The sequence below is a fragment of the Terrapene carolina genome, unplaced genomic scaffold (assembly GCF_002925995.2).
Source record: "Terrapene carolina triunguis isolate 2854851 unplaced genomic scaffold, T_m_triunguis-2.0 Scaffold30, whole genome shotgun sequence".
Lineage (NCBI taxonomy): Eukaryota > Metazoa > Chordata > Testudines > Emydidae > Terrapene > Terrapene triunguis.
In genome coordinates this window covers 7,996,447-8,015,555 of record NW_020664381.1, presented here as the reverse complement: position 1 = coordinate 8,015,555, position 19,109 = coordinate 7,996,447, and the positions used below count along the sequence as shown (strand labels likewise).

General features: G+C 40.0%; 1 protein-coding gene across 1 annotated transcript in view; it reads left to right on the top strand.

The window, feature by feature from the left end:
- Positions 1 to 812: 812 nt before the first annotated feature.
- Positions 813 to 19,109, top strand: part of LOC112109398 (interferon alpha/beta receptor 1) — a 28,585-nt gene continuing 10,288 nt past the window's right edge. Inside the window, exons 1-6 of the mRNA XM_026651399.1 lie at positions 813 to 932; positions 10,025 to 10,221; positions 11,457 to 11,614; positions 13,706 to 13,853; positions 16,572 to 16,689; positions 17,563 to 17,762. Of these exons, the coding sequence (XP_026507184.1) occupies positions 814 to 932; positions 10,025 to 10,221; positions 11,457 to 11,614; positions 13,706 to 13,853; positions 16,572 to 16,689; positions 17,563 to 17,762 (940 nt within the window). The 5' untranslated portion in view covers position 813. The remainder of the gene's footprint in view (positions 933 to 10,024; positions 10,222 to 11,456; positions 11,615 to 13,705; positions 13,854 to 16,571; positions 16,690 to 17,562; positions 17,763 to 19,109) is intronic.

The following is a 19,109-nucleotide window of genomic DNA, read 5'->3' as shown; positions in this document are numbered from 1 at the left end:
CTCCACTCTTACGCACACACAATAACTGTGTCTTCCCTTTCCTGCCACCATTTTCCTGTCTTCAAAATAACAACAAAAAATCTGTTCAAGACTGATTCCCATTTCTCCACCATCTCCATTCTCCTGAAATAAAAAGATGCAGAGTATTGGTCCATCTTCAGTCTCTTCTCTGCTCATTCTTGTTTGTGTCTTGAAGCATTTTTACCATTTACCCTCCAAACTTTTTATGGAGGACACTAACCAGCACTACTCTTGCTCAAGAGGAAATGTTGGGTTGCTGCAAAGGAATCCCAGGGTCATACTGTGTGGAGAAGTCTTTGTGGTGATCGTATCTCAAAATATATTGTAGCAGGGAGAAAGGTCATAGATCTTCTGGGTCCATTTTACAGCTGTGAAATGGTAGAGAGCAGCAGACACCTCTCTAGTAGAGCTTCTGCCCAGAGATCCAAGTGTTGAAAGCTGGCACTGCACTTGCTTTTTAAATGCTTTGGCTGACATGCATTCAGAACCAGTGAATTCTTCCATGCACTAAGTCTTGAAACCCTGTATAAAAAGAGAAAAAAATTGAATCCCAATTATAGAGGAGAAATCTCTATTAATAGGCTAAGAAGCAATGAATTATCTTGCTATTTCAATAGGCTTGAGTGCTTTTTAACTGTACTAAACTTAGTATTCTATTTTAATTTTTAACATGTAAAGATTACTGTTGTGGAACTGATGTCACACATCCTTAAACTTTGTGTACAATAACATTTTCCCCAACCTCTTCCTATCTCTCCCCCCTCTCCCTGCCCCAATATTTTTGTAGGCCAAATGAATCTGATGAGCCCTCAGAATGTTCAAGTTGATGTTGTAAACACAAATTTCACTCTAAGATGGAGCTGGGGTAGTGAGAATGACTTCAGTGTGACATTTTCAGCTCAGTACCAACGGTAAGCTTACTTTTTTACTGTGAGCCAAAATTATTTGACATCCATTTCCTAAGAAGGGGAAAAAACAAAACAAAAACCCACCACTGTGGTTTGTTTGTTTATTGATATAAAAATTGTTAAAAATAAGCACAAGAGCACACTGGTGACCCAAGAAAAGTGATGTTTTTATAGTGGTTTGTGTGCTGCTTTTCATCACTCTGTATAGTTTGAACATGTAGCCACATTTTTAACACCCCAAATCTGGAACTGTTTTTGGTTACAAGAGTTTCAAAACATTGATGTTAGTGTTTGAAGTGGTACTAATCTTCTGTAATTCATAGAGCTTTGGGAGTCCTGGCTTTCTAGTAGTGCATCCTTACACCCAGGCTGTCCCAAAGTGTGAACTGCTAAATCTGGGAATCTACAAGCATTTTAGGGGCATATCAAGGGTTGTCCCTTAGACACAGTGGTCTTTAGGTTAAAAGTTGCAGTTCAGTCTACTGGTTAAAACCTAGTTCCAGCTAGGTTAAGGGATAATTCTGATGTGGTTGTATTTGTAGTGCACAGAAGTTCTCCCACCGACATAGCACTGTGCACGCTACCACTTACGTTTTTCACATCCCTGAGCAACATAAGCTTTGCCAACATATGTGGTAATGTAGATGCCAAAATACATGTGTGCCATAACTTTATTTATTTAGATTTCTATCAGTGTGGATTTTGTCCTAAAGAATCACTAAAAAAATATAGAAGAGCAAAATTTTCATTTATATCAGTGGATTCTGGATCAGGCCCAGAATGAATTCTTAAATCAACGTGAATGCCAAAATATGTACTTGCCCAATCGTCCAAGTGGATTAGAGGCCTATCTGAATCTTACAAAATTGGAATTTTAGTTTCTTTCAGATGATTGGATTGGATCGGATATGTGCAGGGGGAACATCTTTATGGGAATTATCAAAACTAGGAGGAGCTGCACTGGCGGTCTTGCTTGTACCAATCTAGATTAATTTTTCTCACTGCTGTGCATTTAAATGATCAGTCTTTGTATAAAAACAACAAGGAGTCCTCTGGCACCTTAAAGACTAACAGATTTATTTGAGCATACGTTTTTTTACCCACGAAAGCTTATGCCAAAATAAATCTGTTAGTCTTTAAGGTGTCAACGGACTCGTTGTTTTTGCGGATATAGACTAACATGTCTACCCCTCTGATACTTGAGTCTTTGTATAGAAATGCTTTAGCTTTTTTTGTAAGAAAACATCACTGAGAAACTTTTAAAATGCAGCACGAAGGGAAAACACAATCCTGTGCTGAATGTAAGAGTCTGGAGACATAACACAAATTTATCCAAAGTAAGGCAATCCCTGAGTATATCAAATTGAACAGCATAGACAGACTCATCTTAAAAATTTAGTATCAAGTGCACACACGGTTTATTTAAATATGTATATCCTGTACTTGTGAAGCTGTGTTGCATGCATTTCAGTCATGCCGCCAGTATGGACAAAAACACCCCAGCACACCATACTCTCTCACTGTTCATCAACATGTGAAGGGTCAGGTCATGCACTGCTAACTGGTGCCACAGGACTGCCCCAGAGATTTATGGATATGCAGGATTGAGAGTTGTGGGAATTTTGCTACACACTGCCTAGTCGATGTCATCAACCATGTTGACTCTGACTCTGGCTGGTGCAGTAGTCCTCAATAGATTATGCATGTTTGTTGCAACACTTTTTTGGGGTAGCTAGAACCATAAACCACTGTTACCTGCAAGGCAAGATTAAGACTAGCAGAGTCTCAAGGAGTATGCTGGTGAAGCGGATACACTGATGTGGCAGGGAGCTGACACACAGTTTAAGCTCCAGCAAAACTCTCCTTTGCTGAGGCAGAGAGGTAAAATTCAGAGTCCCAGCTCCTGAACCCCCTGGAAAAGCATTTCCCTGCAGCATCCAGACCCTGTTACTTGGTGCCCACAGAAATACCAAGTGTGCTGTCTCAAAAAAGACAGACTACGCACCAGTCTCTTGGCTCAGCTGAGATTGCACACTTCACTTTAATACAACAGCACTGATGTGATTATGGTAAAACTAAAATTAAATGTATTAATGAACAGAGATTTAAGTGATACTAAACAGAGATAATAGAAACAGAAAAGGATACAAGTAAAACAAATAAAACACACTTCCTAGTGTCTATAATTTAACAGATTACAATCCTGGTCTCAGGCAATTTCTTACCTACAGTCCATTTTCAGTATCCTCAACCCACATGGTTGGGGGGATCTACCTTTCACAGATTCCAAGTGTGTTTGGCCCCTTTTTGTCTCTTAAGCGATGGATAACAAAGGAGTCCTCCTTCTTTCCTTTTATAATCTAGAAAACCTTTGAAATGTATTTGAAAAATAAACCCAGGAAAAGTTCCCCTCTCCTGTTGTTCTTCATGGTGCTGGTGCCAAGCCCCTTCTTCATCCTCTTGTCAACTTGCTTACTTAATTGGCCTGATCACTTTGTTTACCTTAGATGCAAATGTACTTTTATTGTCTTTTTCTTGTAATCAAGCCATACTGTTTTTCTCATCTGCCTGTTAGCTTGATCCATGGAGACCGGCAAATCCACATTCCTTTATCTAGGGCAAGCTCATTTATCAACTGCCTCTACAACATTTTTAACATAAGAATGGCCATACTGGGTCAGACCAATGGTCCATCTAGCACAGGATCCTAACTTCTGACAATAGCTGGTGCCAGATGCTTGGGAGGGAATGAACAGAACAGGGAAGATATCAAGTGATCCATCCCCTGTCCTCCATTCCCAGCTTTTGGCATTTGGAAATTTAGGGACACTGTGATTGGGTGTAAAGGTCGCACACGGATGAGGAAGGGGCCAGAGAGGCCCTGGCAGCAGGGCTAACCCCACCCCTCTTGCCCTGCCAATCATGCATGATAGGGAGGAGGCCTTTAAAAGGGAGGAAGCTGCAATCAGCAGTGGGGGAAAGAGCAGGATCACCCTAAGCAGCAGACTGAAGGAGTGACTCCCAAAGCTGTGGAGGGAACTTCTGGGCAGGAAACCTTCAAACCAACCCTGAGGAGAATGCAGTGGACTCCCAGGGTAAGACAAACAAGCTGAGCCCATCCCAGAAACCAAGCCAGAGTGATTTCCCCAAACCCATTGCAAAGGGGCTGGATTGTTGGCAGCACTATAGACTTGCCACGTCCCCCACCCGTTTGCTGGGATCGCAGGGAGGGAGTATCCCTGAATATGTGGGAATTCTTGACTCATTTTGATCGTCCAGTCAGAGAGACTTAAGGAGCTCCACAAAAGGAAGAAACCCCCTGGTAATAGTGGGGAAGTGCAGCCTGGTTTGTGACCACCCAGTGTAGTTCACTGGGTGTGGTCAGGTTCCCCCACTGCCTAAGCGAGGAACCATCAAGGACTGCGTTACAGACACTTGGAGCATGGGGTTGTCTCCCTGACCACCTTGGCTAATAACCACTGATGGACCTATCCTCCATAATAGCATATTAAGAACATATTTCCAGCGCGCGCATATATATATATATATATATATATATATATATATATCTCCTTATATACAACTCATACATACATCACACAATGATATTCATGACCAGTGTGTCACCAGTTTTCATATGATACATTACAAGACATTGTTGGGCTAATTATTCTGACTCTGTGTTGGTTGTAGTAAGTTTATCAGACCTGTTGGGATTTATTGTTACATAACCATGTGCCCTTTGCCAGTTGCCATAAAGGAGCTCTTAGGATCACAGTTGGATGATGTGATGACATATGTGTAGGGGCCCCAACGGCCATGAAGTCTGCTCTTCCCTGTGAAATCTGCCAGGGAGGGGCAGGGCTGGGGGCACCCCAGCCTGGGCTCCTATCATGCACCAGACTCTGGCCACTAGTCCTGGTGGGGCTGGGGACTTGCTTGCTTTTCTCTTTTAGGGGTTGCTCCTGGGGCTGGTGAGACCCCACCTCTGGGAACCTCCCCCTGCTGCCGGAAGCTCCACACCTCCACCGCGTCCTTCCCCCATCGCTCCCCAGCTGTGGACGGAGGAGTCATTGTACATGGAGTAGCAGCAGAGCTTCTTGCAGATTGCTGGGGGGGTGGGGGGTGGATCCTGGAGGTGGATCTGACCCAGCCCTGGGAGCAGCCCCTGCATAAGAGAAGAAAGAAGTCCTGTCCCTCTTCAGCCCGTCCTAGACTACTGGAGCCTAATGCATAGTAGGAGCCATCGGCTGGGGTGCCCCCAGCCAACAGCATCGGAACTGGGGCCATGCCCCTCCACTCTTTAATGTGGGTGTAGCTTGGAGGGCAGAGGGCGGCATTGGCCCCACAAACTGCAATACTTGCACATTTATCAGCTCCCCCATTGCCTGCAATTTGCAGTTGCTGTCCCCTGCCCCCAAACTATGCCCATGTTAAAAAGTGGGGCAACATGGCTCCCAGTCCCACAGTTCCGGCACTGGTGGTCCCCCACTTCTAAAAAGGTCCCCAGCCCTGCCTCTTCCCATCTCCAGGCCCAGCACTCATAATTTAAAGGGGCATTGGGCTGGCTGGGAGATGGGGGCCCCGGTGCCCCCCAACCACAAGTCTCTGGGCAGTCACCCACCCATAATGCTAGCCCTGCCATCTCCCCCAAAGTGATTGCCCCCACCATCCCATGCAACCTTCACATCAGCACTGTCCCCTATTCTCCAGCTGCCCAGCTCTGAAGGCAGCACCTCCGTCAGCAGCAGCTGAGAAGTAAGGGTGGTAATGCTGTGACCCCCCTACAGTAGCCTTGTGGGGACGGACACACACACACACACCCCTCTTGTCGGTTGGGATCCCCATGCTTATAACACCCTGAAATTTCAAATGTAAGTATCTGAAACCATGAAATTGACTACTTTTAAAATCCTAGGACTGTGAAATTGACCAAAATGGACTGTGAATTTGGTAGGGCCCTAATTATGTATCAATGTGTATATCTGTAGGTCTGTACCTGTGATAATTTGAATGTTCTCAACATACTGAAAAAGTGCAAAAGAGCAAATGCTAGAAACTTGAGAATTTCACTATGAAAACACCGTATTATGGTTCCCATTGCAGCCAGGACACTGACTCTTGGTAGTACTTTGTGTTTGGGAAACACCATAGAATTAAGTGTCTGAAAATTCAATCCTAAACTGATGCACCCCTAAGAAGCAACCATGGCATAGTTCCCGCAAATCATATAATTCCTGTGTAGATGTTCCCCAGTATTGGCATGCATATCATTTGTAAGAACACATTCAATAGTAACACTGCATATTGTAAAAGATGCATGTAACAGATTATGTGGCTGCATTGAGATCCATACCTTTTTGAATTGCTGATTGTGTTTCAAATCATCTGTTTGGCTCAGAATTGAAAAACACAAGATTTGTGAATATTCCCCAGTAAAGAACTCTGATTAGCTGGTCAAGGTCTTTATAAATACAGAAAGAGAAACAATGGCTGGGTGCTCTTAATTTACAAACTTTAGTCATCAGATTAAACTGTTTTTATATCCTTATGTTCAGTTAGCTCCTTTTTTTTTTTTAGTTTGTGCTTCTTGCTTCTTTCTAATGTGGCTATTATTTCTCATTACCCCTTTCCCAACAAATAAATGCACAAACTTGTCTGGCTTAGTAGCAACTCCATAATTAAGATGTCAGAGAGAGAATTATATTATGTATTTGAACATGAAGATTAGGTGTGCTTCTCTTTATCTTTTGGGTGGGAGAAAGTTGGCTTCAAAAATACAGGGTTTACCTCAGAAACATGTAACACTGTCCTGCTGAAGACCAAATATAGTGGTTATACAACATCTTTAATGGTTATTTCTCAGTTTTCCAATTTTTTCCACTTTTAATCAGGAGAGTCATCTCTCTCCTATTGTTTGTGCCACTTCCTGATGTCTGAATTGTCTTTTGGAGACAGGTGATTTTTGGTGAGAAGCCCAGTTCTGATAGGATAGAATAGTTAACTCTCCTGTGTTTTTATTTTATTCTGTTTTCTTTTTCCCATTTGTTGTTTCTGATTTCCTATTCTGTCTCCTTTCCTTCATTTCTCTCCTTCCCTCCTCCAGTCTACTCACCCCTCAGCTATATTCTTTACTATTCACAACTGTAACTCCTTTTCCCCCATCCCTTTCCTTTGCCACTTAGGTCTCCTCCAAGCACTTTTTGCAACCCCTATTCTATCAGGGCACTTGAGGGGTAATAAAATACACCCCAGTTTGGTAGTGCACTCAGGATTTAATCCCAAAAACGATAATCCTGAAATTATCTTTATTTTTTTCTGTTGTGTTTAAATGTTGACTAGAAAAGCAAATTGGCAGCATGGATTCCTTATTCAATAACACTGCTCTACAGCCAAAATGCTTCTGAAATAAATGTAGTCAAACTTTACTAATTCTGAGTCACTGAGAACGAAAATGATGCTTAAAATTGTTGATTGGCTCTAGTTTTCAAGATATGCTATTGGGTCAGTATATACGACCCTTGACTTGGGAATGGCGGAGGATAAGTGAGTTATAAAGGGAAGGGATCTCAATTTAAACCAGAAATGACTAAAATACATCTTTGACTGGATCTATGAATAAATCTATGACTGGGTTTGGACAGTACTTGCTTTTTAGGCAAAACAATGAATGATGCAATCTGAAGCTGGTATTGCGTCATACATGATATGAATTGCATCATGTTATTCCTAGAAGTCATGGATGATGCAATCATAACGAAGCTTACATCACTCTGCTGAACAAATTGCCCTATATCAGCTCTAGAAATCATACAGTGTCGTGCTCTCTTATTTGTCAGTGTTTGATTTTGCAAAGGGACACATTTCTGTTTAGCCAAAGTGAGCAGAGATGCCTCGTACTTGTGTGAACAGTGCAGATAACTTCTGCTATGTTTGTGGTGAAGTGACTTTTGCATCACAAAAGCGCAGTATAACCACTATGGTTAAGAGAGCCTATCACCTTTCTTTTGGCTGCAAAATTGGAGATCAGGACAAGAGGTGGGCCCCACACATATGCTGCAACACTTGTGCAACAAACCTTCGCCAGTGGTTGAACAGGAAAAGGAAATCTATGCCTTTTGCAGTGCCAATGATTTGGAGAGAGCCAACAGATCATACCAGCAATTGTTACTTCTGCATGGTGCCTCCAGTTGGGAAAGGTGTGTCAAAGAAGAAAGAGTGGACTGTGCATTATCCAAACATTCCATCAGCTATACGCCCAGTACCCCACGGAGAAGGGCTGCCGGTTCCTGATGCACCAGAATCATTCTCACTTGAGTCAGACGAGGAAGAGGATGAAACTTCTGGTCCTGAACCATCAATGTCACAGGGCCCACATTTTCTCCTATCTTCCTCCTCTGAACCACACCTCATAACACAAGGTGAACTGAATGACCTTGTCAGGGATTTGGAACTACCCAAGAGTAAGGCAGAGCTGTTGGGCTCCAGACTACAGCAGTGGAATCTCCTGGCAGGTGATGTTAGGGTTTCCATGTTCCGTGACCGTCAAAAGGATCTTGTCCCATTCTTCTTCATGGAAGGTGATCTTGTAGCCTGCAACAACATCGATGGTGTGATGGCAGCCCTCAACATCGTTAACGATCCAGATGAGTGGAGACTGTTCATTGATTCATCGAAGACAAGTCTTAAAGCTGTTTTACTGCATAATGGCAATGTTTTGCCATAATTCCAGTTGGTCATGCAGTCCATATGAAGGAAACCTATGACAACATGAAACAACTTTTGAGGTGCATAAACTATGACCAACATCAGTGGCAGCTTTGTGGCGATTTGAAGGTTGTTTGCTCTCTTGCTTGGTCTACAGACTGGATACACAAAGTACTGCTGTTTTCTCTGCGAATGGGATAGTCGTGCAAGAGATTCCCACTACATCAAGAAAGATTGGCCACTCCGACAGTCATTGGAGCCTGGGAGGAAAAGTGTTCAGCATCCACCACTTGTTGAATCAAGGAAGATTTTGTTACCACCCTTACACATCAAGCTGGGTCTGATGAAGAACTTTGTCAAGGCCATTGACAAAACACAAGCAGCTTTCAAGTACCTCCGTGGAAAATTTCCAAGGTTAAGTGAAGCTAAGATAAAGGAAGGTGTCTTTGTTGGTCCTCAGATTCGTCAACTTCTTCGAGATGATGCGTTTGACCATGCACTGCATGGCAAGGAAAAGACGGCATGGAAAGCCTTCCAGTTAGTGGCAATAAATTTTCTCGGAAACAACAAGGCAGACAACTACAGGTTGTTGGTGGAAAACCTCCTCAAGGCATACAAAAGCCTTGGTTGCAACATGTCACTAAAGATACATTTTTTGCACTCTCATCTAGATTTTTTTCCCACCGAACTGCGGAGCAGTGAGCGACGAGCACGGCGAGCGATTTCACCAGGACATTGCAACAATGGAGAAACGCTATCAGGGCAAATGGAGCCCATCAATGCTTGCAGACTATTGCTGGACAGTGACAAGAGATGCTCCATTTAATGAATACAAGAGACAAGCCAAGAAGCGCCGAGTAGATACTGAATAGGACTAAACTATGTACAGAATAGTTTTTTGCCTTTTGTTTCATAATACATTTTATTTATATAACCCTTTTGTTGATTTTTAAAGTGTTACATAAACAGGACAGGTGAAATATTATCATGTAAAGCAACCATAAACACATGAAAAGACCTAGGTTTACAATTTATGATTAAAACTCTACTATCTACACAATATACATAGACATAAAATGTAAAAACTTAAATATCTTAGAAACAGTAGCCAATCAGTTGTTTTAATTGTCATATTTGAATTCAGCACATCAAAATACATAATAAATAGCACATTTTCTCTCTGAAGCAGACGACTTCTCAAAAATTGTAGACCAGTGTAATTAACCCAGACTAGCATTCATTAACCTAAATTAAACAGGTATTCTAGAATTCTGAGACCAGTTGAATAGATTTTTGACCACCAGATGGTGCTGATCAAAATACAAAATGAATGTTTACGTTTATCTTTTATCACCAATAGAAACCTACTTTTATTTTTTTACTTGCAGAACATTTGAGGATTTTGGGAAAGAAGAAACAACAGATTGGAAAGAGCTATCTGGCTGTCAGAATGTCACTGTCACAGAATGTGACTTCTCCTCGGCAATGACAGCTTATTTAGATTCTTATAATGTGCGTATAAGAGCTGAAAGAGGGGAAGAAAAATCTCTGTGGTCTACTATATCATTTATACCAGATTTAATAGGTATGAACTACATATGTATTTTGTTATTAAACAGGTTAATTATTTTTCAATTTACGGTGTTACAGCACAATATAAAATACAGTGTAGAGGTTTGTATTTGTATTATTATTGGCTCTGCTGTTTTATAGAGCAACTGCCTTTTTATGCTTTTAGTAATAGTATTTTTATAGTAACTTTCCTGAGATCTTGTCCAAACACAAGTTATGCTGTTTTAAATAACTTGACTAAAACAGTACAAACCCCTTCCATAAGGATGGCTAAATCCCATTTGTACCTTTGAAAATCTCACCCATAATGTCTAATTTCCCAACCTTTACTACATTTTAGCACTGTATGAAATATGCAATGAATAGACTTGTATTGCTTGGACCATGTTATTTTTATTATCAAATATGTAATGAAATATTTACATTTAATCTAATTAGTAATCAAAATACCTGTGAAGTATGTAAATTAAGATTATTTTGAGACCCTTAGCTCTGACTATTCTGACTTGCATGCTTAGTTATAAGCTTAACATTACTATAACCTATCTAATGTAATAAGCAGCTTTAAGTGATGGTCATGAAAAATTTGACCGATGAGCCCACCATACATGGTGTGCGTCAGTTAGTCTTCCCAACTTTTGAGCTGTGCAGCACTCCAGTGGTAAAGTGGTGTGATGTAGGGCCCTTTATGTTTGCAGGTAATGGTTTTCTATGGTGGCCATCTCTACGCTGTACCCACCCCAATGAATTTCATTCCTAGCATTAGGGAAGAGGCAGGATGGTCCAGATAGGGAATCAGCTCTCCCCCAAAGTATCATATGTGTCATTGCCCCTGTGCTGATGTTGGCAAATGTATTTGAGAAGCTAGCATTCCAGCAGTCCTACCGTCTACCTTTAATTTACCACGAATGATAACCTATATACAGCTGAATCCTTCCATTAATATTGGGTTGGTTCTTGGGGAATGGGCTTTTTTAAAGTAAGTCTTTCTTGTAACCTTATTCCACAAATTTATGACTCTTCATTTCAGAATCAGGAAGTTACCGTAATATTGTTACAGCCAGTAAGTATTACGTTAACTGTCTTCGGTCCCAGATAACACTTGGAGTTTATTCAGTTAAGCTACTGTTAGATTCTACCTGAAGAACTGAAAATTAGGCAGTTCCTTGTAGTTTACTTGTTCAAACATGTAACTTTTGGTTTTTCAACAAAGTTGTTGTGCTTCATGATAATGTTTAATTTTTGCAGCTAAAATTGGTCCTCCAGGAGTGCAGTTAGAATCCATAGATGGAGTGGTGAAAATCAACATTTCCCCTCCAGAAGAAAATCAGAACAGAAAAATGTGGAGAAATGATAAACGTTTTACCTACAATGCAATGTTCTGGGAAAACTCATCAAATACAGAGGTATGATAGGGATTGACTTTCTAAATTAAGGTTAAAATATTGTTTGATTTACTTCAGTTGCTGAGTCACTTCCTAGAATTAAATTCTGCTTTTTAGTATTTTATACATATAATATATCCTAATTTCTATCTGTAGCTTGGTACATTCACTGTTAAAAATAAAGTGCATTGATTTGCTAGGCTGTATTACATCTCTTGCTCAAAGTTTTGGTTCAGTTGCTAATGTCATTAAGCTGGTCCATGCTTAGTTGCTTAAGAACATAACGGCAATGCTGGGTCAGACCAGTGGTCCCTGTAGCTCAGTGTCCTGTCTTCCAACAACGGCCAATGCCAGGTGCTTCAGAGGGAATGAACAGAACAGACAATCATTGAGTGATCCATCCCCTGCCGCCCATTCCCAGCTTCTGGCAGACAAAGGCTAGGACACTCAAAGCATGATGTTCTATCCCTGACCGTCCTGGCTAATAGCCATTGATGGGCCTATCCTCCATGAACTTATAGTTCTTTTTTAAATCCTGTTACAGTTTTGGCCTTCATGACATCCACTGGCTACATGTTTCATAGGTTGACTGAGCATTGCGTGAAGAAGTATTTCTTTTTGTTTGTTTTAAACCTGCTGCCTGTTAATTTCATTGGGTGACCCCTAATTCTTGTGTTATGTGAAGGGGTGAATAAGGAAATGTTATACACTATCTCCACACCAGTCAAGATTTTTATAGACCTCTCTCATATCCCCCTTTTGACTTCACTTTTCCAAGCTGAAAAGTCCTAATCTTTTTAATCTCTCCTCATATGGAAACTGTTCCATACCCCTATTCATTTTTGTTGCCATTCTCTGTATCTTTTCCAATTCTAATACATCTTTTTTGAGATGCGGTGACCAAATCTGCACACACTGTTCAGCTGTGTCTACACTACGCACCTTTTAGCGACACAGCTGTGCCACTACAGCCATGCCACTAAAAGGCGAACAGTGTAGCTGCTGTTTGTCAGCAGGAGAGAGCTCTCCTGCCAACAAAAAATTTCTACCCCCAACGAGTGGCAGTAGCTTTGTCGGCAGGAGCGCTCTCCTGCCGACAAAGCGCTGTGCACACTGGTGCTTTTTGACGGCAAAACTTGTTTTGTTTTTTGTTTTGTTTTTTTGGGGGGGGGTTCACACCTATGAATGACAAAAGTTTTGTTGTTCAGGTTCCAGTGTAAACAAAGCCTTTCTCAGTAGAGCTTAAAGGACTTTGCAAAGGAGAATAAGTATCATTATCCTTATTTTACACATTGTAAAACCAGAGCACAGATATAGCTAGCATGCCATAAGACTCAGGGTGAAAGAATGCAAGATCTTACCACTTCTGAAAGGAAAATCCCATTTCTTATCTTTAGAAGAGAGGTATGTGAATCGGGTGTATGAAAGGTCTATACATTTTAAGGTCATTTGTTACCATTATTTCGCTGAACAGTACAGGCTTACCTTTTCCTCGTTTTTATTTTTCTCTTCTATCTTCCTGCTTTGTGGCAGGGAAAGGATTTATACATTTGTCTGACTGGTGTAGGAAAGTTGGGAAAATCTCAATTATCAGATAAGAAATTACCATTCAGAACATTAAGACTAGAGAGAAATTATGTATTATTTGACATACAAAAAATACTGCAGCATAAGAAAAATATAAATCTATTGCTGGGATTCCTTTCTATAGCAAACTATTATCAAATAGGGAACTATTTAAATTCACTTCAAAATTGCAGAAAGCATTACAAAAACATGGAGTCAATTAATTTTGTTCAGACATTTAAAGCTTTTTTCTTTCCATTCTATACTCCTTGTAAGTTTCAGGTGAGTTTTGAGTATACTGTAGCTTAAGCTGGTTCACAATTCCCACAAATTAAACATGTGCAAAATTACATTGGCATGCCAGTAATATAGTATAAATGAAATATTACCTTATCCCTAATGTCTGAATGTATCCAAATGTCATATGTTCAGGTGACGTCAAGTGATTCTTCAGGACAGTAACACTTCTTATCACAAGTTGAGGCTGTTTGGGAAAGTACAATTACCTTAATATGTTGTTTACAACTGTTTCTTTATGTATTGCAGCCAAAAAGCAAAACTATTAATCGCAGAGACACAATTTATGATCTTGCACCAAAGACTACTTACTGTCTGAAGGTTCAAGCACGCATAATTTCTGAAAGAAAAGTAGGTTCCTTCAGTCCAGTGTACTGCATTAAAACTACAGATAAAGGTAAGAAATAAAAATCCTTTAAACTCTCTAGTAATCAAATCCTACAACTAGCTTGACAGGTTTCAAAATCCATTGCTCCAAAGTAGTAGAACTGTGCAAAATTACCAACATTTCAACTGATTTCTGTGTAACCTCAATAATCTGAACATCAGTTATCCAAACTCCCTGTTATGGACAGCTTAATGTCTTTTAGCATCTACTGAGGTTTTTGATAGTGAAAGGAATTTTCAGTTACCCAAACATAATCAGTGAGCACCATTACATTTAGATTATCGTGGTTCTATTATGCTCCTAGATGCAAAAACAAATATTCCTGTATTTGTGAGTTTGGTTTAGGATAAAACTTTGTTCAATTCCTGTAAGATATTGTTGTGCATACGTGGAAAAACTGAATCAGTTTAGTTGTTCACTGGGAGGAAGGATGTTCCAGTGGCTTGGGTGCACACCTAAGATTTAAAAGACACAAGTTCGATTCCTTGCTCTTTTTTGGGGGGGAGGGATAGCTCAGTGGTTTGAGCATTGGCCTGCTAAATCCAGGGTTGTGAGTTCAATCCTTGAGGGGGCTACTTAGGGATCTGGGGCAAAAATCAGTACTTGGTCCTGCTAGTGAAGGCAGGGGGCTGGACTCGATGATCCTTCGGGGTCCCTTCCAGTTCTATGAGATAGGTATGTCTCCATAATGGGGGGGATAGCTCAGTGGTTTGAGCATTGGCCTGCTAAACCCAGGATTGTGAGTTCAATCCTTGAGGAGGCCATTTAGGGAACTGGGGTAAAAATCTGTCTGGGGATTGGTCCTGCATTGAGCAGGGGGTTGGACTAGATGATCTCCTGAGGTCCCTTCCAACACTGATATTCTATGAAATGCATGATTTTGCCAAGTTAACATGCTATTTTTGTGCAAACCCTGACTTTTTTTGTTCTGAAGCCCAAAAAAGTGATGTCGAATGTACTTGCTTGCAGCTCAATTGTCTTGCAAAGTGCATTTATCCTCTGTCCAAGTGACTTATTTTTTTAAAATAGACATTGAAAAGATTTTACACTCTTCACACTGTGTATGTAGGAACATAGGAATTTTAGTACTTAATTAGACAAGTGGCCCACCTGGTCCAGAATCCAGTCAGAATGCGATCGGTCGCAGGTGATTTAGGAGAGGTAGAAGAAATCCTTTTGGAGACAGTTATGGGATAACTTTCCCCAGGGAAGGTTTCCTCCTTTTTTCCAGAAGCTGGAGCTGGTTATTTTAAAAGTTTCCAAGTAACTGATGAAACCCAAATAAATGATTTTTTTTTCATAGATTACAAAAACAAACAGTTAAGGCAGGAGTAGAACAGTAACTAAATCTGCTACCTCAAAGCAGAAACAAGTATGAGTTTTAAAAAAGAACTATCCTCTTAGTGCCAATGCCCTAGTTCAGTGAAACTTGCAGGAAACGTGATAGATCCGAGTTAGGGCTTACTGAACAAATAAAACTAACATATATTGATAAATGCTGCTTTCATTCTGGTAAGAGAGAAGAGACTAGGAAATAATAATTTTTAGTGAGCTGTCTTCACAAGAAAAATTTCTAATGCAGTTATCTAATTTGGAATTTTAATAGGGTTAACATCCCTCTTCTTGCAGAAAGTGCCATGGTAATGTTCAACTGTATATGGCTTATGTTTTGCAGCTTGTAAACTTTGGTTAAATTATCAGCATTACTGTGTTGTACGTATAGTAGACTTCTTTAAAACCAATAAATAGCATCATTTAAAAAAGTCCCATGAGACCTTTAATGACCACAAGGGTCTGGACGTGGTTTTATGTACCTCCACCAGAGTGCCCCACCTCATAATACCGCTGTTGAATATTGTTTGAGTACTGTCCCTGGGGAGGGAGGAGTTCATCACTAACAGTTTCATGTAGCACCAAGATTTTCCTTGCTGGTATCCCATCCAAGTACAGACCAAGTTCTATCCTGCTTAATTTGTGACATCTTTAGAAAAAGTCCACTAGCTATGCTGTCTTTTATTGGTTTGGTATGGGGTTTCTTACTCTGGTCCAATAACTGACAATGGAATTCATGATTTTATGTTTAAAGTATGCTATTGCTATTGGTTGTCACAGACGGCAGCCAAGGAATTGGAATCCAAAACTTCTATATTACCATATAATAAGAATATATTTATTGCTCACCTCAGTTTCAATTTACGTTTTGCTTAAAGTGAATTGTCTATTGTTCCAGATTCTTTACTTTTGTATAGCTAAGTTTTGCACTGTGTAAAAATCCCCCAGATTTGAGAAATGTAAAATCCCCAAGATTTGAGATAATGCTATGACGGGATCATCATCAGTTGCATCATAGTGCCCTTTATTTGCAGATCTTCCAGAATATGTAATTTGTGAATTTGTATTCATGTACATTATTCCAGCCAGATTCTCACTGACACTGACTTCTCAGCATATTTCCATATTCTAACATTTTTGGGCTGTCTAATATTCTGTTGATTTAAAAACTGATGCTTTCCTACAGAACCCTCTGAGAGCTACATACCCCTATGACTTAATCAGTTGTGTGCACCCACTGCTATGATGGCAAATCAAAGAATATTTTAAAGTTCTATTCAAACAGTTATTTAAAATATACTATACAGATTTTCTTACTGTGGGGAAAAATAAGCGTACATGACTTAAGACTTCTTGATGACAACGATGGTGAGTTTTGTTTTCTTTACATTTTAGCGTGGAATGTGCTACCTTATCCAATGAATGTGGAAGTTCATGCTTTGAACATGAAGTTTCTTCTATCCTGGGATAATCAATATGATCAAAACGTGAGCTTTACAGTACAATATCTCAGGTAAGTTAAATAGTTTTTAAAGCTTTGCTGCTTAAGTAGACTTTAAACTTGACTGTTCTAAATTGCCCTCGATTAGGCCTCTGAAGCTATGTATTCCTAGAAACTCAAGTATGATATTCAGAAAAGTATCTTGATGTACTCATTGAGATAATGGGTACTTCACCCAGTCACCCATGTGGTGTGCTTACAAGAATAATACCAATGTTTGATCATAGAAGTTCACAGCACTCAGTTTCTCTCTGAAGTTTTAAACACCTGCAGGCTAGGCTTCTAAATGTGTACCAGATACTGTTCCTATAAGATGAACACTCACATTTCCTAATCTGCCTTAATACCGAGGAAATTGGTGAGTTGAAGTTGAGAACTTTAACATTTGCATTTTCTGACTTTCTCATGTTTAAGTCCTCAAAGAAATTTTAACATACCCACAGTATGCATACTCTGGGATTTTCAAACACTATTAATGGTTAGGCTGCAAATGTGTAACTTAATATATGTGCAGTGAGTGCACAAATGGTGCTGTCCTCATCTAAATTTAAATGTCCTGATCTGTTCAGTTTTTCATTGAAAATGTTGCATTTAATATATTTTCCCCACTCTTCATTATAATTAAGAATGAACATTCCATGAAAAGATTGAGTTCTGATGGAATGCTTTGAGCATGTCAGCAAAATAGTTGACAGAGAACTGCATGATACAGCTTTGGACTTTGAAGAAGTCTTTGACATAAATTTACACATTCATTACATATGTTTGCCTAGAAACAGGGAACAGAAATGGACATATTCATTCAACTGTAAATTAAATGAAAAATATTGTCAGTTTGATTAGACTAGGGAGTTCATATTGACCACAAAATGTCATTTATTCTAGTGGATATTTAAAGAGACTTCCTGAAGACTATTCAGATAAATGGATCACTGTTTCTGGATGTGAAAACATTACTACTACACAGTGTGACTTCTCATCTGACATAGTCATTAGTGGAATTTACTTTCTCCGAGTACAGGCTATGAATGGATATAATAAATCACGTTGGTCTAATGAAATAAAAGTGGATCCTTGTGTAGTAAGTAAGTGGATATATTTTCTTCACCATTCTTCATTTCTCAGTTGGTTTATACATCGTTAGTATCTGCAGTCAGTATATTCATTTTCATCTTTAATATCTTATTTGTATAGTTCCCCTGTAGAAACACTGGGTGAAAAACGGGCAACACTGAAGCCAGTGGGAGTTTTTTCCATTGATTTCAGTGGAGCTGGGATTTCACTCCTGGCTTGAAAATAGCAAATTACTAACTAAAATTGAGATGCACAGCATCTTCTGCACTTTTTGCATACTTTAACTTTCCTCGTTCATTAACTATATTATATTAATCATTTTGTTATGTAAATCTTAGCATACCAGATCTAAGCAGGAGTCCCTCTAATCTGGCATTTGCCTTGGATGCAGGGCGAGTTCCTGATGTGTCAGAGAAGGGGGAAACTAGAAAACCAGTCAATTGTGGAGTGCTATAAATGTGGGAGAAGAGATTCCTTACAGATCTGGTCCTCCTATGTATGCTAGTTTATACTCTAAAGTAGGCGCAGTTGGGAAAGTAACTCAGATACTTTCCTGGTGGACTGTGTTTCTCTCTAAATGGACAACCTATCCTAAATTCTCAATTACTGAGGGACAATCTTCACTCATTGATATAATTTGCTTTCTACCACCAACTCTCTGTATAACGTTTTTCATGAGTAATGTACCCGAATGCAAGGAGGCTAAATATCTAAACTGTATTCTTAAATGCATTCACCTAAATTTGGGTTATTGCTGATTATGTACTATATGTATCTTATGACTTTAAAAACAAACTTTGTATTTTTGAATAATCTAAGCACTATACCCAGATGTACAGACACTTTTTTCTCAACCTATGTATTATATAATTTATTTAACATTAGCTTTAAAATTTTTATTTCTAACTAGTGGTTTGCAACTCCCAGGGAAGTTATAAAAGACGACTGGGGAGAGGGTTGCAAGGCACTGAAAACTTTACTACAATCTAAAACGGGTTCTCAAACCTCATTGAACCGCGACCCCCTTCTGACAACAAAAATTACTACATGACCCCAGGAGGGGGGACTTGAAGCCTGAGTCTGCCCAAACCCCACTGCCTCGGGCGGTGGGGCTAAAGCCCAAGCCCCACTGCTCTAGGTGTGGGGGGCCAAAGTCTCAGGGCTTCAACCCCAGGTGGTTGGACTTGGGCTTTGGCTCTGGCGACCCCATTAAAATGGGGTCCACTTTGGGGTCCCGACCCACAGTTTGAAAACCGCTGATCTAAAATAAAGAAAATCTTGCTCTGGCACTCCTTGCACACCTTACTTTTCAGTGTCCTCCATTTTGTCAACCTTTCAATGCACAAATTATATAGGCT